The 18,176-nt window shown below is 51.4% G+C and overlaps 1 protein-coding gene across 1 annotated transcript; it reads right to left on the reverse strand.

The window, feature by feature from the left end:
- Positions 1-5,424: 5,424 nt before the first annotated feature.
- Positions 5,425-8,590, reverse strand: LOC142004968 (olfactory receptor 6B1-like). Its single transcript, XM_074982642.1, has 2 exons — positions 6,852-8,590; positions 5,425-5,458 (listed from the first exon to the last, which is right to left on the reverse strand). Exon 1 carries the CDS (start codon positions 8,588-8,590, stop codon positions 7,631-7,633), a length of 960 nt encoding a protein of 319 aa, XP_074838743.1. The 3' UTR covers positions 5,425-5,458; positions 6,852-7,630.
- Between the last annotated feature and the right edge of the window lie 9,586 nt (positions 8,591-18,176).

Raw genomic sequence — 18,176 nt, forward strand, 5'->3', positions numbered from 1 at the left:
TCAGGTTCTCCACACACATATGTAGAAAATTCAGATGAAGGAACCAGTGAGGTGATTTGGCTCCCGTTGCAGAGTGGGGCACAACACTGAGGGTTGCAGTGGGAGGACGGCTGGGGGCTGAAGGCTCCTTTTCCCTACCTTGTTCAGGATGGGCAGTTCCATCTCCCAGCTGCTGCTGGTGCTGGAGGTGCTGAAGGAAACAGGTGTGTTTATTACATTCACTGTCTCCTGGGACCAAGTCCCTCAGGCCAAATTTCTTGCCGTATTCCCCAGAGGAAAACAACACTGCCTCAGGCTGCAACAAACAAAAGTCACTCAGAGAATCGGTTCGTAGGAAGTTGTATCATCGTCATCCTCATCTTCACCTGTATTTTCTAAATTAAAATCATTCTGAGATTCTCTCTCCTGGTAAATTATTTGACCTGTTTTGCCTACAAGGAGGACTGATTTGTCCCAGGAAGACACCCCAGAGTTGGGCCTGGGACAACCCCCAGGGCTCATGGCTGCAGGTTCTTGATGCTCCGACTCTATTCTCAGAGCCATGATGAGATCCCCGGAGCTCTGACTCCCATTCCCACCTGCTCTAACCATTACACCCAACTCCTCTGCCACAGATGAAAACAGAACCCAGGAGTTCTCACTCCCAGAGCCACTGCCCAGACCACAGGGCCAGCTTCCCACTGAGCCAGAGGAAGCCAGGGCCACCCCTGCTAGGGCCCTGGCCTTGGACGGGGTAGAGCAATGAAGGCCCATGTCCCCCCTGCCACCATATACAGGAAGGGGACGGAACTGGTGGCCTTAAGCTCCACTCTGCGCCTGAGTCCGGGGAGAGTGACTGAGGCAGAGATTGTCCAAGTGACCTTGGTGGTTTGGGCACCTGTTATTAACAGGAAATGGAAGCGGGTGCTCAAATCCGCTAGGCAGCTCTGAGCTGGCACCTGAGATGTGTGCGGAGCTGCTGCCGCTCTCAAGGCCGGGAGGGGATCTGGGCTCAGATTCTCCTGACTCCTGCGGCTCCATCCTGCGAGCTGGGCGGAAGGACTCAGACGGGGCAGCGAGTGGTCCGGTGGCACCTGAGAGACTGGCAGCAACGAACTCAGTGGGCAGAACCCGTTTCCCAGCTGAGACGAGCCCCACGGGGGTTTTGCTCCAAAAGCTGCTCACGTGTGTGTGCGCAGGGCTGATTTCCTAGGGGCGGGGGCAGCGCTCACGCCCAAACCGCACCCCCCCACAGGAACTTACACCCCAAACTGCCTCCCCCGCTCCCATGTGGTTTCACCCCCCTCCCCCGTAACTCCTCGAGCCGCCGGCGCAGCCGGGGGGAAGCACCACATCAGGCTCCAGGCTGGGGCCGGACACGTGGGGCAGGAGAGGGGCCATGGGTGTGGCTCCACTCAGCCCCGCCCCCTGCTGGCCCCAACCCCATGGCCGTGCTGGGAACACGGGGGGGGGGGTCTGTGTGTGTGTGTATAAGTGTGTGTGTGTGTGCGACTTCATGTGGGTGTGTGTACTGCATGCCCCGCCCCAGGGCAGAGCCCCCCCCGCGCTGTGTGTGTGTTTGTGTGTGTATATATATATATATATATAAAAGGAATGTGGCAGCAGGAGGGCAACGCTGCTGAAGGCTGGGAGGAATGTGTCTCCCAGAGATCATCTGCATGAGAATGCAAAGGGTGCATGTGTGAGACCTTTCAGGCAAAGCCTGACAGGTAGCAAGTCAGCCATGAGATTTTGTCTGTTGTAAACACATTGCTGTAAAATCACAATTTATGCCGACACTCAGTGTGGGAGTTGTGGGATCTCACATTCCTTACATCAGCAAATCACAATCCTCTACTCAATGGAGAAACATAATCCAGAAGAGTTATTTACTTCTTGAAATGGCACAAGAACTAGCCGATGGCCAAATGACATTCGTAAGGAGCAGATTTACAACAATCCAAGGGAAGTGTTTCTTCACACGGCACAAAGGCAACCTGTGGGACTCTTTGCTGGAGGATGTTGTGAAAAAAATCTCTCTCCCTCTCCTTTCCTCCTTGTCCTTGTTTCTCTTAGAGATCCCAAACGTCTGTCAAGGCTCAGACAGCCTTGTAGAGCTCTGGTCTGGACACCTTCAATGGGTCCATGATGTCAACTGTCCCCCACTAAGCAATTTGCTCCACCACCCCGCTGCTAGGGCAAGACCAGACCAGGTTCCAGAAAGAGCTGCTGCTAGGTTGTGGCACTCCAGGCGTGGCACAATGAGAGGGGATAACACAACAGCGTGCTCAGACTTGCCCCAGGTGGCTGGTCCCTGCCCAGGAGACACCTGTGTGGGGCTGGTCTGTCCCCTGGAACATCATTTGTACAGCTTGTCCTGCCACACAAGGGACGTCAGTGCCTCTGCATCCGCCCACTCTCGAGGCTGCTCTGGGGACCCTTGTTTGACATTCGAGAAGCACAAGAAGTCCTGTGGCAACTCATAGACTAACCTGGTTTACAGCATCAGATGCATGAAGCGGGTCTTTGCCCATGAAAGCTTTTGCTCCAAAATCTCTGTTAGTCAAAAGGTGCCACAGGACTTTGTGCTGTTCTCGAAGATACAGACTAATAGGTCAGATCAGACAGGGGCAAGTGGCCCATTGTCAGAGTCTAATGGGGAGATATATTAACACCCAGGGCAGTGAAGCTGCTTTTGGCAGGGTCCGGCCACTCCCAGCCTCCCCCCACAACCCCGTGCTGCAGCTGGTTCTCCACCCCCCAGAGCTGGGGTGCTCCCGCAGCTAACTTTGGGATGGGGCCCAGTGCTGCGGCCTGGCCCTGGACCCCATGTTGCCCCCTCTTCTGCACTGGAGCTGGGGCCTGGGCCAGGAAAGCCACAGAATGCAGCTGTAGCGCGGACGCTCCCTGGGTCTGTCAGCAGAAGGCCACTGGAGCGCAGCCCCAGCCCATCTGTCTGATGTGTGAGCTGAGCAGATCTACGTGAACAACAGGGGTGAAAAGAACCACGCTCAGTTCTGTTTTACACACAGCAGACAATGCCATGTTCCCATGTCAGCCTTCCAGCCGGCTCTGCTCTCCGGACTGGGAATGCCAAGTGCACACACCACCTCAGAGGTGGGGACCTCGGTGTCCCTGGCAGGCGGGGGGGAGAAGGTGGAGGGGGGGCAGTCCCTGTCCACAGTTCCCACCAGGGAGAGGGAGGAGGGGCTGGGCATTGCTGAGAATGGGGAAGGGGTGCAGGCTGGTCCGTGGGCAGTCAGGGCGGTGCTGCTTGGCCCTGGCATCTCCCCAGGGTGGGGGGAACCCCTGCTGCAGTTCCTGGGGAGAAATTCTGGGTGGGGCTGCCTTCTTCAGCCCACTTTAGCTCTTGGAGTGGAGGGGCCTTTACACAGGTCGTGGGGAGTCTGGATCCTTGGCGGAGTGGGGGTGGAGCAGCCCGTGATGCTGGTCCCAGGCCCAGGTTGAACTGGAGTGTGGGTGGACAACCTCAGCCCCCCTTTGGGGATGTCAGGCCTCAGCCACAGGACTGGGGTTGGTGGCACCTGGGGGTTAGGACTGGGCCATGGTTCTCTGCCCGGGGCTGAGGTGATCTGAGGTGGCTTTCCTGGCCCAGACCCCAGCTCTGGTGCAGAACAGGGGGCAACATGGGGTCCAGGGCCAGGCCGCAGAACTGGGCCCCATCCCAATGTTAGCTGGGGGAGCTCCCCAGCTCTGGGGGATGGGGGGAACCAGCTGCAGCACTGGGTTGTGGGGGTGGCCTCTGCCCCAGCTCTGGGCTAGGAGGCCGGGGAGGTCGTGAGGGCTGGGGCTGATCCGTGGTGCTGGACACGGCCACAGAGTGATCCAAGAAAGTGGGGGTGGTTGGGGTCGTGTTGGCCAGCTGCAGTCCCTGCTCTGGTGGCAAGTGAGGTGACGACGTGTGGGTTGACCCTGGCCAAAGGCCGTGTCAGGGGGCCATGTGCCCAGCCCAGAGCTGATCTGGGGTCCTGCCTCCAGCTCCAGGGGAGTCAGGGGGCCATGAGGGCAGGGCTGATCCCCACCAGTGAATTCGCCTGAACTCCTTGGTGAGGAGAATGTGCCATTCTGGCCAGTCTCAGCTCTCAGGGGTGCTGCGGTGGCTGTGACAGGTCCCCCCACCCTCCATTGCAGTCCCTCCCCCTCCTGAAGATGGGGCTTGCTACCCCCGGAGCACCATGCAGCTGAGCTCAACCTCTCTCCCCAGAGCAGGGGCTGTGGTGAGGACCTGGGGTGGCCTTGGCTCGGCTGCCTCCCCAGAGATGGGTCCGCCCCCACCTCACCTCACTGGCGCTGGCTCTGGCCCCCCTGTAGCCTGAACTACCAGAGGGGAGGGACCAGCCCCAGATGTGGGGAGAGGGGACCGAGCAGCTGTGCAGCTGGGGCTGTGCTGTGGCTGCTTCCAACCTCAGGTCCACCCGGCCGGTGGGGGTGCGGCAGTCTTGGCCCCAGCTGTGATGCACTGGCGAGGAAGCCAATCTCGTTTGCTTTTCTGAGCGCCATGCCCACTCCTTGTGATTCATCAAGGGAGTGACCAGGCACTGGGCCAGACAGTACGTCCCCAGCAACGACAGATCACAACACAGTAACTCTAACCCTGGAACCGATCCCTGCAACAAACCTCACTGCCAGCTCTGCTCACAGATCTACCCCAGTGACACCATCACAGCACCTAACATCAACCACACCACCAGGGACTCCCTCACCTGCACAGCGACGAATAGAATATCTGCCATCGTGTGCCAGCAATGCCCCACTGCCATTTACACTGGCCAGACTGGACAGTCTCTCCGTAAAAGAATAGATGGACACAGCTCAGACATCAGGAAGGGTAATGGACAGAAGCCGGTGGGAGACACTTCCATCTCCCTGGACACTCAGTGGCAGATTTAAAAGTAGCAGTCCGAAAACAAAGTCATTTCACAAATCAAATGGAGAGAGAAATTTCTGAGCTGTAATTTATTCGTAAATTTGACTCCATCAACCAAGGATGAAACAGAGACTGGGAGTGGCCGGCCCCTTTCAAAAGCAGCGTCTCTGCCCTGGGTGTTAATATCTCCCATTTAGACTCTGACAATGGGCCACTTACCCCTATCTGATCTGACCTGGTTTTTCCTCTTTTGATACACACGACTGACAATGGGCCATTTCCACTCTGACTGAATAGACCTTGTCAGCTCTGGCCCTCCCTTTTACTGGGACCCCACTCTTTAAATACCCCTGTGTGTTTGGTTTTTATAGAAGGCAAAGGGCAAATAAGCTCGGCTGGTTTAACGAACGAAAGGGATAAACTTCAGTGGCATTGGCCAGCCCTGTTCTCCTCTTGTTTATCAGGCTGTTGCCACAGAACATTAGCGTGCAGTGAGTGGTTTGCTTCATGGAAATCCTTCTTCAGCGCAGAATTGAATCTGCATCACTGTGCGTGGGACGACCAGAGGCGCCAGAGGACATCAACATGCAACTGAAAACAGCAAAAGTCAGACGTCATATTTTTTTGCACACGCTGGCTCAGGCAAAGCCCTGGTGTCACCACACTGACAAGAGGAGGTTACACCAGGGAACAGCTTGGCCCATGGCTCTGAAAATTTCTTGCAATTTTCTAGCAGTATTTCAGGGGCCATGACACAATTAATGTTGCTGTTAATTAATACCCAGAGGGCCTAATTGCAAACCATCCTTCCCCTGGGGAATAAGAAACTTTGGAGTCCACTGAACTATTCTTGTGTGAGTTTAAATCCCCTGTTCCCCAGTTGTTGCAAACAGGTTAGCTAAAGGGGCTGGGAATATTAAGCTGGACTTTTACACGTATGAATCCGGGTCCCTTTGCGGCTGTCCACATATTGATAAAACGTGTCATGGCAATTTGGTAGCTTTGGCATATTTCCCAATGTACATGATAAGAAATGCCCTGTCTATGGTTCAAGGCCCAGGACATGTGTGAGGTCAATAGGTGGAGAACTAGTGACTCCCAATGTAGTCTGACCTGTTCCTCACCATTCCTTCATTTAACACTCAGTAATTTTAGCCTGGGAAGGTATGAATGTATTTTGAGCATTTATGGAAATTTAGGTGCAGAATGACTCATCAGCGAATTAAAAACACCAAAAAGTAGCACTAATTAAACATTCCAGCACATTCATTAATATCTATATCACATCTACCATCTTCTTTGAGAAGTTTTCCATAATTCTTTACCCCTGAGATTTTCAGATAAACCAAAGGAAATGACAAGGACAATGGTTTGTATTGTCCCGAGTGAACTTGTCCAAGATTCAAACATTCTAAGGACATTAAGGGATTATAAAGTAATCCCACCTGCAGAGTCTCAATTGATTCCTGAATGTAACCCAGCAAGTGGAACTGAAAATGAGGATACTGTTCAGAGAACTAACACATCTTTCGTTAGAGAAAATTCACAGATCCCAATGCCAAAAAGGCCCAGTTCAATCGTCTAGCTGGATCACCTGTAGAGCATTGGCCAGTGAATGTCCCCCAAAACAATTCCTTTTGAGTTAGAGCAGAATTTGAAGCAAATCCAATCTTGTTTTGAAACTTGCCAATGATGGAGAATCCACCATGAACCACTGGAAATTGTTTCCATGATTAATTAATCTGTGTATTTCAATTGTCTTAATGTCTAGACTGCTCATAAGTTATTGCCTACAGTTTACTTCTATAAGCTAAATATAAGTGGCTCCTTCCATTTCTGCCAAAAGCCACTTATCTAGAGCATGGATAGATCCTTTAGCGTTTTCTGAGACCATTTCAGTTATTCACCAAGGCTTTCAGTGTAAGGTCTCAAGCAAAAATGGAAAGAAGGAAAATCCAGGGACCTTTAGACAGGTCAGCCTTACCTCAGTACCTGGGAAAATAGCAGAGGGGATCCTCAAGGAATCCATTTTGGAGCACGTGAATGAGGGACAAGTGATTGAAAGTAGTCAACATGGATTCACCAGTGACAAGTTCTGTCTGACCAATCTGACGATCTTCTATGGCTCTGTGGACATGAGGAAGTCAGTGGATGTGATGTACCTTGAGTTCAGCAAAGCTTCTGTTACAATCTCCCACAACATTCTTGCTCATAAGTTGATCAGGTATGAATTGGATCCATGGACTATAAGAGAGATAGAAAGCTGGCCTGATGGTCAGGCCCAACAGACAGTGCTCAATGGCATAATATCTGGATGGTGGTTGGTTTCAAGCAGAGTGTCCCAAGGTTCGGTTCTGGGGCCACTGTTGTTCAACACCTTTATTAATGACTTGGATGAGGGATGGGATTGCACCCTCAGAAAGTCTGTGGATGACACCAAGCAAGGAGAGAGGTAAATAAGTTTGAGAGCAGACATAGGATCCAGAGTGAGCTGGATAAATGGAAGGATTGGGCCAATAGAAATCTGATGAGGTTCAACAAGGAGAAGTGCAGAATCCTGTGCCTGGGACAGAAGAATCCCAAGAAAGAGAGAAAGAAAGAAAAGGGGGTAAAGCTGTTATTAAGGATGCAAATGGTCCTTTTCCCCCAGAGGCAGACACTGAAAAAAATCTGGAAAAAGAAAATTCCAAAATATTGAAACAGCAACAGAGAACCCCTACAGAGAACCCCCCTCCCTGGTTTTACCCCATTACAGACATTCACTCATGACAATTGGTTTCTGAAAGTAACCACTTTACGAATCCCTTTCCGCAGGGACTGTTGGACCTCCTTGTTCCTGAGGCAGTAGATGATAGGGTTGATCAGGGGAGTCAGGACGATGTAGAAGACAGAGAATGTTTTGTGTAGGGCCTTGGGCACGTTGGCTGTTGGAACCACATAGACACTGATCACGCACACATAGAAAACGGTCAGCACAAAGAGGTGACAGGAACAGGTGGAAAAGGCCTTTTGCCTCCCGGTGGTGGACGGGATTCTCAGGATGGCAGCGATGGTACAACTGTAGAACGTCAGAGTCAGCAGCAAGTGTGCAAGTGACCCAATGGCAGCAACAACAGTTGTCAGCAGTTCCACAGTGCGGGTGTCCTCACAGGACAGCTTTATGATGGGTGCATAATCACAAAAGAAATGGTCAATTTCTTTGGAACCACAGAATGGCATTTCCCACAAGAAAGTGTTTGCTATAATGGTGAACCCAAAGCTGATGATCCAGGACCCTGCCACTAGCTGGCCACACACCCGGCCGTTCATCAGAGCAGGGTAACGCAGGGGATGGCATATCGCTAAATACCGGTCGTAAGACATGACCGCCAGTAGCACAGGTTCTACAGTGGACAAGCAACCAAAGGAACACAATTGCACAATACAAGCCTTAACAGGAATGGGTGCGTCCCTAGTCAGGAGACTGGCCAGCAGCCTGGGCAAGAAGGTGGAGGTGTAAATGATCTCCAGGAAGGACAAGTTCCCTAGTAAGTAGTACATGGGGGTGTGAAGCTGCTGATCACACACGACCAGTGCAATGATGAGGCCATTCCCAGCCACAGTTGCAATGTAGGTCACCAGAAACAGCAGAAAGAGAAGGGGCTGCAGCTCAGGGCCATTCCCAAATCCCAAGAGGATGAATTCCACGATGACTGTTTGATTTCTTCCTTCTGCTTTCTCCATGGTGCGTATCTGCAAAAAGAAAACCATGAAGTACTGATGGAGCGCGCACGGTCAGGCTGTGCTGTCAGCTGTACTGGCAGAAACCTCACCTCACAACTTCTCTCCACTGCAACAATGAAGTTGTCAAGAGTCAAAGGAAGACACAGGCTGAGCTTCCAATATGGTCAGAACAAGAGCACAGGAACCCAGTGAATTACACTCATGTCCCTTCTCTTTCCCTCAACCCCTGCTGCACTTGAAATCCCACGGTGGGGCTGGGATTCCCACACATCTTTCTGGTATCTGTGCCGCAGTGAGACTTGGAGAAGACAAAACTCAGAAATCGTTGGCTTGCAAACGAGAGCTATTCCGAGTTCAAACACGGGCATTGGAAATAGCTTCGTCGTGGTCCTGTCATCTCTCCAAATGGAGAAGACATATGAAAAATCCCCCACTGGGCAGTGGAAGCTATTTTGAGTTACCCACTAGCCCTGCAGCCAGGAGGTTAAGTTCCCAGCTTGGGCAGATCAGCAAACGAGGGGTTGAAAATAGCAGTGGTGAGAACAGGGCAGCACAAGCAGCAGTGTGGGACAGGCACTGTGTCCCTATCTGAGCTCTCAGATTGGCTTGGGCTTGGGCACGTCGCCTGGTCTGCGAAGGCTACACTGCTATTTTTAGCCCAGGTGCTCATTTTGCCTTTGGGTCGACTGCAGCTGGGAATTTCATGGCCCAGGTGAAGTGCAGGTCAAACCTCTAGAATCCCAAACTCTTTCAGTCGGCAAAATCCATAACCCGGTGTGATTTTATGAAGATGGATGACCCCTTGTCGTGGTTGTAGCCAGGTTTCCTGTGGTCCCATCCATTTCCTTCCAGCCACCAGTCCTGGGTCTCAGTGCTCAGTGTTGTTATTTAACTGTAATTTACCCCTGTGTCTTCTAAGAGCCCCGTAAAATCGAAAATTCCTCAACAGAGAAATAAAATGAAAATAGACCCAGAGAAAACAGGAGGGAGCAACAAAAGGAGATAACATAGAGAGACAGAGAGTGAGCGTGTGCGTTTGTGTGAGAGAGAGGCTGTTATGTCTCCAAATGCTATGAACAAGAAAATGGATACATGTTTAAAGAGAAGTAGCTGAGCCGTGATGTTAATACAAAGGTATCAGAGTCCGTAAATCTGCAATCACCTGCTTGTTTTTCCCTGTATCACTTGTTGATAAGTCCTTATCGCCTGCTGCTATAACCACTGACTTATAATGCACGTGATCCAGCTCTGGCTTCCCCACGAGCGGAAAAGGATCACTGAGAGAAGTGCAAATAGAAATCTAGAAAACACACACACACACACACACACACACACACAGAAGAAAGACCATTGTATTTGTTGGAACAATTCTACAAGCAAAGAAACACATGTGGTGAATAATGGAGTGCACACACCGATAACAAATAAACTGGATTGATTCATGGAGAATAGCTCGGATGGAAATCAGTCTTTCCCAGAGCTGGGAATGGGTGAGAGGAAATGGATCACTTGGGTTGTGTCTACTCGACAAAAATAACATCAAATTTGCTTACTTTGTAACTTTGTAAGCTACTTTGAAGTAGAGCATCTACACACACCCTACTTCAGACTTCAAAGTTGGGCTCCCTACATCGAAGTTAACTGTGAAGTCGTGGAAAATGTGTGTAGACTCTCTGTGGACAATTTAGAGAAGTGCACAACTTCAAAGTTAGCTTTGAAGTTAGTTCGTAGTGTAGCTGAACCCTTGATGATCACCTGTTCTATCATTCCTTCTGGGGCACCGAGCACTGTCCACTGTCAGAAGAAAGGACACTGCAGTATATGGACCTTGGATATGATCCTCCATGTTCTAAACTGGATATCCGTGTGTTCCTCCTTATTCTGCATGTTTTGCCATGAACTACTGAACTTTTTCTCTTTCCCCTGGGGCTGGACAAGCAGTGATGTTCTTTCAGACTTGGCACATGCTGGAGCAGGTCTTCATCTTTTCTAAATCTGATTACTTCATTGTCACTGTGCTGTGTTACCTTTCCCATCGATCATCTAGTGCCAGCTGCACCCTCGTCCTCACCCTTCCTTCAGATATTCTGAGCGAAGATAAAAATCTTTGCCATATATTTTCCAGTTATTCCTCCCATTGGTAGTCCTCACTGCCCACAGGAAATGGAGCTCTGCGTTCCTACTGCCTGGCTGGGCTTTATTACTCATCTTGGGCTATTTTGTTGTCATTCCCTTGCATGGAAAAGAACTGCTTCCAAACTGGAAATAACAGAGTCCAAAGAATTCCTGATCCCTAAGAAAAAGCAATAGAAGAAAGGGAAAGTCTCATCTGAATGGAAATTAATTCAGAGAGTCCTTTTGATCCCAAATGAAATCTCTGTTCGTGGGATAAGTATTTCAGAGGGAGTCGTGTTAGTCTGTAGGTTTGAGAACAACAAGAACTCTTGGGGCACCTTATAGACTAACAGATATTTTGGAGGATAAGGATGAGCCACAGAACAGGTCTTTGCCCAGGAAAGCTCATGCTACAAAACATCTGTTAGTCTATCAGGTGCCACAAGACACCTTGCTGTCGATGGGATTTGTGAGCTGAGCAGAGCTCCTAGAATAACAGAAAACAAGGACCACTGGCAGGTCTATTTTACAAAAAGAGGAAAATTGAAATACTCACAAGGAGAAACCAATTGGGAGATAAATCTCCCAGTTCAGTCTGAATTCTCTGGTGCCAAACGGAGGCTAAGAAGACCCCTGAGCTGCCACAGGACCAACATTCCAGTCCTCTTTTGTGTTCGCTCAGGCAGGGACACGCCCAGCTGCAGTTACACACAGAGTCTCTGAGCAGCTCTGGTGGTAACCAAGGAAGGAAAAGCTCCAGCTCCCTGCCTAGGAACTGCGACTGCCCTGCCCGGCCCTGCTCAAAGCACCGACCCAGAGGAGCTTGTAACCGGCTTTGCCTCTCCCTCTGCGTGCAGAGGATTAGCCACAGGTGTGCGACCAGGCTGGGATTCTGCCCTCGATATTCCATGTAGAGACACACGGCTTAGGTTAAACTACACCCACATTCACTTGCTACTAACTGTTGATTTTCTGGGCTAGCAAACAGATCGAAGCAGGTTAACGGGCAAACCCACCAAGAGGCACAGTGAGCATAAGGCCCCAGTTAGACGGGTTATGGATTAGCAGGTTCTCACCCTGACTCCTGATACCAGGAAACTGGCAGAATGGCCAGGCACGAGCTGCAGCTGATTTGCGGTTTGGGTTTTTCAGGTGCCCATAGACAGCCTGAGATCACTTTAGTCGGGTCCAGCCCTTCCCCCCCGTGTAGCCTTTTTTCTCAGCTCTTTCCAGGAGTGCTCTTGTGTGGAGTGCAAAGAGGAAGTGAGGAGCTGAGTCCCTCCCATTTATAGCTTCAGCGCAGGGCAGGAACGCTTTGTTTCCAGTCTTGGGTCTCAGACCAGCGGGTGGAAAAACACCGATTTCCTAACATGGCGCCCAGAGTTCTGGGATTTCATCACTTGCCCCCGTAGACTCACAGCTGCTGTTATTTACAGGCTCTGTGGGGAGTTGCCGGGAAGGCTCACCCGGGGGGTAGGAGCTTCTCTAAGGCCCATCGTGTTCCCTAAAGCTGTGGGAGCTGCCCCAGCGTCTGAGTGTGGGTCTGTGGGGTCCAGGGCTGATCTGTAACACTGGGCCAAACATCACTGTGTCCTGAAGACCTCAGGGGCCGGATCAAGTCCCCATCTGGTCCCAGTCCCAATCCCAGAACCGGCTGTTAGGGGTAGAGGCTGGTTCCGGGCCAGCTCCCCACCACAGCCCTAGATACTGAGGGGGGCTTTGCCCCAGGAGCGATGCACTCAGGGACGGTGGGACTGGGCTCTGGGGACAGGTGGGCACACTGAGGCTGGTCCACTACCAGTGATGGGGCCATGGTACAATGGCCTGAGCCCCTGCTGTGGGGAGCTCTGGGGCTCCAGCTGCAGCCTGGCCTGTGGGTGTGGGAGGGGGACAGGATCCCTCTGCCTGGCCCAGGCACATGTGTCAAAGCTACCAAATGACTCTTCACTCTTTGCCAGCATTTAGACAGGGGGCAAAGACCCACTTTGTCAGATGTGTGTCGTGGAGATTCCAGAGGTCTAATTATACAGGTTCCCGGAAAAGGGGGAGTCCAGAGTTGATGAGGTGAATTCAGTCATAGGGACCCCGTCCAGAAGCTAATGTGGAGGTGTGAACATCAAGAGAGGAGAAGCTGTTTCTGTGGTTGACCAGCCACTCCCCACCTCTCTTCAATTCTTTGTTCACGGTGTCAAATTTGCAGATGAATTGGAGCTCGGCAGTTGCTCTTTCGAGTCTGTTTTGAAGATTTTTTTGTTGTAGGAGTACGACTTTTAAATCTGTTACCGAGTGTTCAGGGAGACTGAAGTGTGCTCCGGCAGGCTTGTGTGCATTACTCGTCCTGATGTCTGATCTGTGTCCATTTATTCTTTTATGTCGAGCCTGGTCAGTTTGGCTAATGGATATGGCAGAGGGGCATTGCTGGCACATAATGGCCTATATTACATGAGTAGATGTGCAGATGAATGAGCACCTGATGGTGTGGTTGATGTGATTGGGTCCTGTGATGGTGTCGGGGGTGGAGATATGTCGGCAGAGGTGGCAGCGAGGTTTGTTGCAGGGACTGGTTCCAGATTTAGAGTTTCTGTGGTGTGGTCTATAGTTGCCGGTGAGGATTTGTTCCAGGTTGGCAGGCTGTCAGTAGGCGAGGACTGGCCTGCCTCCCAAGCTCTGTGAGAGAGAAGGACCATTGTCCAGGATGAGTGGTAGATCACCGGTGATGCACTGGAGAGGTTTTAGCTGGGGGTTGTGTGTGATGGCCAGTGATACTCTGTTATGTTCCTTGTTGGGCCTGTCATGTATCTTGTGGCTTCTGGATACCCGTCTGGCTCTGTCGATCTGTTTCTGCACTTCCTTAGCTGGGGGTTGTAGTTTTTGGAAAGCTTGGGAAAGGGCTTGTGGGAGTTTGCCTCAGTCTGAAGGATTGGAGCAAATGCGGCTGTACCTTAGTGCTTGGCTGTGTACAATGGATCGTGGGGTGTACCCTGGATGGAAGCTGGAGGCACGTCGGTCAGACATGGAGGTGAAAAAGCTGCTTGGAGACACCTCCCCACTCCTCAGCCAGAGCCAGGAGACAAATCAATGCACACTGACAAAGAAAGAGCAGTTCAGTAGCACTTTAAGGACTAACAAAATCATGTCTGAGGTGATGAGCTTCAGATCTGAAGAAGTGGGTCTGTCCCACGAAGCTCATCACCTCAGACATTATTTTGTTCGTCCTTAAAGTGCTCCTGGACGGCTTTTTTGTGTTGATCGTATATAGACTAGCACGGCCGTCTCTCTGTTACAGTGCGCACGGCTGTCACATTTGAGAGAGAACCCAGCCCCAAAAGGGGTTGTGCCCCTGCCTGTCCTTCAACACTGGTGTCCTGAATGCTCTGCAAAAAATAAAATAAAATAAAATATTAACACACCACAGGCAGCGTCCTGAGTATGTGTGTGCTGAGATTTCTGTGTTGTCCCAGCCTTGCCTCTGGTCACTCAGTGGGTGGGCTTCCCATGGTCTTTTTGGGCAGGCAGTGCCTTCCCTGGCCTATGTTACCTACTGCCCACGTTCACCCTGGTCCCTGTCACTCACTTATCCATTGCACGAGTGATCCCTGCCTCTTGCCTCAGCCTAACATTTCTCAAAAGCTGTGCTCTGCTCTGTTCAGCCCTGGTGTAGACCATTCAGAAGCACAGAAGGGACATTTTCTCATGTAAAGAGACAGAAAGCCCAGGCTATGACTTTGACTGCCATGGACCAACTCTTCCACTCTGAAAGGGCCGTGAGTTGGGTTTAAAAGAACAGGAGAAAAATATCAGAGAGGGAGCCGTGTTGGTCTGTAGCTTCGAGAACAATAAGAAGTCGTGTGGCACCTTGTACATGAACAGATATTTTGGAGCATAAGTTTTTGTGGGCAAAGACCTGCTTTTTCAGTTGTTGTAGAATATTCAGAAGAACAATAGAGTCATAGACTACTAGAGCTGGATGAGAAATCAGGAATTCATGAAGACCAGGCCCCTGCTCCAAGCAGGACCAACCCTGACGAACAAAATTCTTGTGCATAAGTTAAGGACGTATGGATTGGATACAGGGACTGTAAGGTAGAGAGAAAGCTGGCTGGGTGGTCAGGCCCAAAAGGTAGCGATAAATGGCTCAATGTCTGTTTGGTGGTCGGTTTCTAGTGGATTGTGCCACGGGTCAGTTCTGGGGCTGATAGTTTTCACCATCCTTACTAATGGTCTGTAAGAGGGAACGGATTGCACCCTCAGCACATTTGCAGGTGAGACTAAGCTCAGGGAAGAGGGTAGGGTGAGTCCACATCTGGAGTATTGCATCCAGTTCTGGCCCCACAGTATAGAAAGGATGTGGATACATTGGAGCAGGTCCCACAGAGAGCAACCGAAATGATGAGGGGACTGGAACACGTGACGTATGAGAAGAGGCTGAGGGATCTGGGTTTATTTAAGTTGCAGAAGAGAAGAGTGAGGGGGGATTTGGCAGCAGCCTTCAGCTTCCTGAAGGGGGCTCGAAAGAAGATGGAGAGAGGCTGTTCTCAGTAGTGAGATGGCAGAACAAGGGACAAGAGTGGGAGGTGCATGTTAGACATTAGGAAAACTGTTTCACCAGGAGGGTGGGGAACCACTGTGATGTATTGCCTAGAAAGGTGGTGAAATCTCCATCCCTAGAGGTTTTTAAGTCCCAGCTTGACAAAGTCCTGGCTGGGATAATTTAATCTGCGTTGGTCAGAACAGGACTGGACTAGATGACCTCCTGATGTCCCCTACAGCCCTAGGAGTCTATGATTCTGTGACTAAATCATCCCACCCAGGGCTTTTTCAGCCAGAACTTAAAGACCTCTAGGGAAGGAGATTCCACCACCTCTCTAGGTAACACATTCCAGTGCTTCACCAGCCTCCGAGGGAAATAGCGTTTTTTTTTTCCTAATAGCCAACCTACACCTCCAACATTACAATTTGAGACCATTGCTTCATGTTCTGTCATCTGTCTCCGCTGAAAACACCCTCTTGCCATCCTCTTTATACTCCAACTTCAAGTATTTGAAGGGTGCTATCAATCGTCCCCTCAGTCGTCTCTTCTGAAGACTAAATAAATCCAAATCCCACAGCATTGCCCCGTAAATCATGTGCTCCAGCCCCCTGATCATTTTGGTTGCCCTCTGCCAGACTGTCTGGAGTGTGCCCACATACTTTTTGTAATGGGAGGGGACCCAGAATTAGACACAATATATTAGATGTGGCGTCACCAGTGTCAAATAAAGGGGAATAATCTCTTCCGTAGATCTGCTGGCATTGTCCCTAATAAAGAGCCCAGTATGTCATTAGCCTTCTTGTTTCTTTGTAAACTCTCTCTGAAAGGAAGGTTGAGAATGAGAGGAACCCCCACGTGAAGCCATCCCAAGTGCGTCTTCCTGGGTTAAGGGATTTTTCTTTCCACTTAGGTGGTGGCAGCTACAGCCCAGGGACAGGACATCTGTGACATTGGGGAGTGGGTTTTTTTTGTTTTTTTTTTAAGAAGAGCATTGCAGGAAAGTTATTTTGTAAGGTTTTGTGGGACCCCAATTTCTGCCATCAGAGTGTCAGAGTGGGGGGCAGGCCTGACACATATACCAAAAAAGCTGCCCAGGTCTAAGAAGCGCATTCATTGGCTTGAAACGCTTTTGGAGGGAGCGGACGTGCTATTCCGACATCCCTGAACACGTTATTGCAGGAGGAGTACAGGGATGCCTTGACATAGGGCTTTATTTTAGCATGTGGCACCAGTGAGACAGAGCCACATGCTGATACAGCCTGTTTTCAGGTGAGGCTGTCTCATAGACACAGCCTGTGAGAATGAGCTTATCGCCCATTTGGAAAGAGCAGGAAGACAGGCAGAAGTGATGGACTCAGGCAGTATCAGGATATTTTGCAGAGGCATTTGAGAAGTTTGTACACCCAAAGCCTACCATTAAAGTTACCATTAAATATTGCCATTAAATAGACGAGCACGGCTTTCTCTCTGGTACTGTTAGAACAAACCCAGTGTGGGACAGGAAGTGTTTAGAAGGAACGAAACCATTGATCTGGTTTTACAGAGCAGAACTGTGGCTGCTCCCTTCGCTCTAGGGACTGAACTGCCCTGACAGCAGGTCCTGCCATGGGAACGGGAACCAGGCGAGTCCCCAGACCCGCAGGCGGAGCGACCCCACTGCACAGCGCCAGCAGCGGGTGGAAAGTGGGAATGGGGGAATCCCACTCCTCCAGCCACGTGTTTCTGCACCTTTTGCCCTTTGCTAAACGCCCCTCAGATCCCTTGTCAGCTGCCTGGGCTCTCAGCTGGACAGACCCACTCAGCGGGTGTCGGGTCGGACAGGTCTTGGTGGAGGCCGAGACCTGCGGGAAGTGAATTAGTTACACAGGAGGGAGGTGTGGAGGGACAGCGGAGCAGCCGGCTTGTTCCACAAAAGTACCTCTGCCAGCCCCTCCGGCAGCCACAAGCCCCACAGGCAAACCCCCAGATTCTCCAGCTGCTCCACCCACCCGACCGACAGCCCCTGCTCGGGGGAGAGGTCATTGAAACCTGGGTCACCAGCTGCACCCAGCTTCTTCCGGCCCCAAAGGGTCCAGCCGCAGCCCCAGGTCAATCCAGGCTTGGCTCTCACCCAACCAGCACGCTGGGCCTGGCCTTCAGCATCCACGTGTACAGGTGTGTTAACACCGACAGACAGACCCGGGCAGAGAGTGAGTGCAGGTGGCGCATTCCAGACGTCCCCCACGGCCACTGATGCAGCCAGCCACGTCCTGTGCTGATGTCCTGAAAGTCTCTGAACACCCCCCACGGGGCGGGAGCCCTGGGGACACTGGCTTAGTTCCTGCAGGCTGGAGAACTGGGCGCTGGAATACTGGAACCGGAACCCAAACTGGGAGCGAGGTGGTCACCGCCAGGGCATCTGACAGCTTTCCACGGGGAGGGAAACGTCCTTTCTCCTTCCCACAGGCACTGGAGGCACAGAGTCACCCGACCCCGGTGAGCCGCTGTGGGAAACTGCCCTCGGTGGCTGGTTTCCCCAGCACGGCCCAGTCCAGTCACATGGCAGCTGGGATGGACATCTGGGCATCCGATTTCAACCCCATTGCTCAGCCCAGGCCACCTGACCCCTTGGGCTGGTGTCGACGACAAGCCCCACATCCCTGAGATGTGTATTCGACGCCTGAGCCTGGTGTCTAGCCCAGCAGCCTGGTTCTGTGTGTGTGTGTGTGTGTGTGCGCGCGCGTGTGTGTCACACCTCCTAGTGTGACTCTCAACACTCAGACATTTCTAACACAGCTACAGAGCCAATCTGTGTAACTTCTCACATGACCACGGCACCGACACACAAGTCACACACAGCTTCAGGGCATCTCCAGTTTTCATCAGACCCCTCACTTGGCCCCCCAGCCCCAGGGTCGGTGCCGCTCTACACACCGGTGACAGAAATGGCTTCCACAGCCA

The sequence above is a fragment of the Carettochelys insculpta genome, chromosome 32 (assembly GCF_033958435.1).
Source record: "Carettochelys insculpta isolate YL-2023 chromosome 32, ASM3395843v1, whole genome shotgun sequence".
In the NCBI taxonomy this organism is placed as follows: domain Eukaryota; kingdom Metazoa; phylum Chordata; order Testudines; family Carettochelyidae; genus Carettochelys; species Carettochelys insculpta.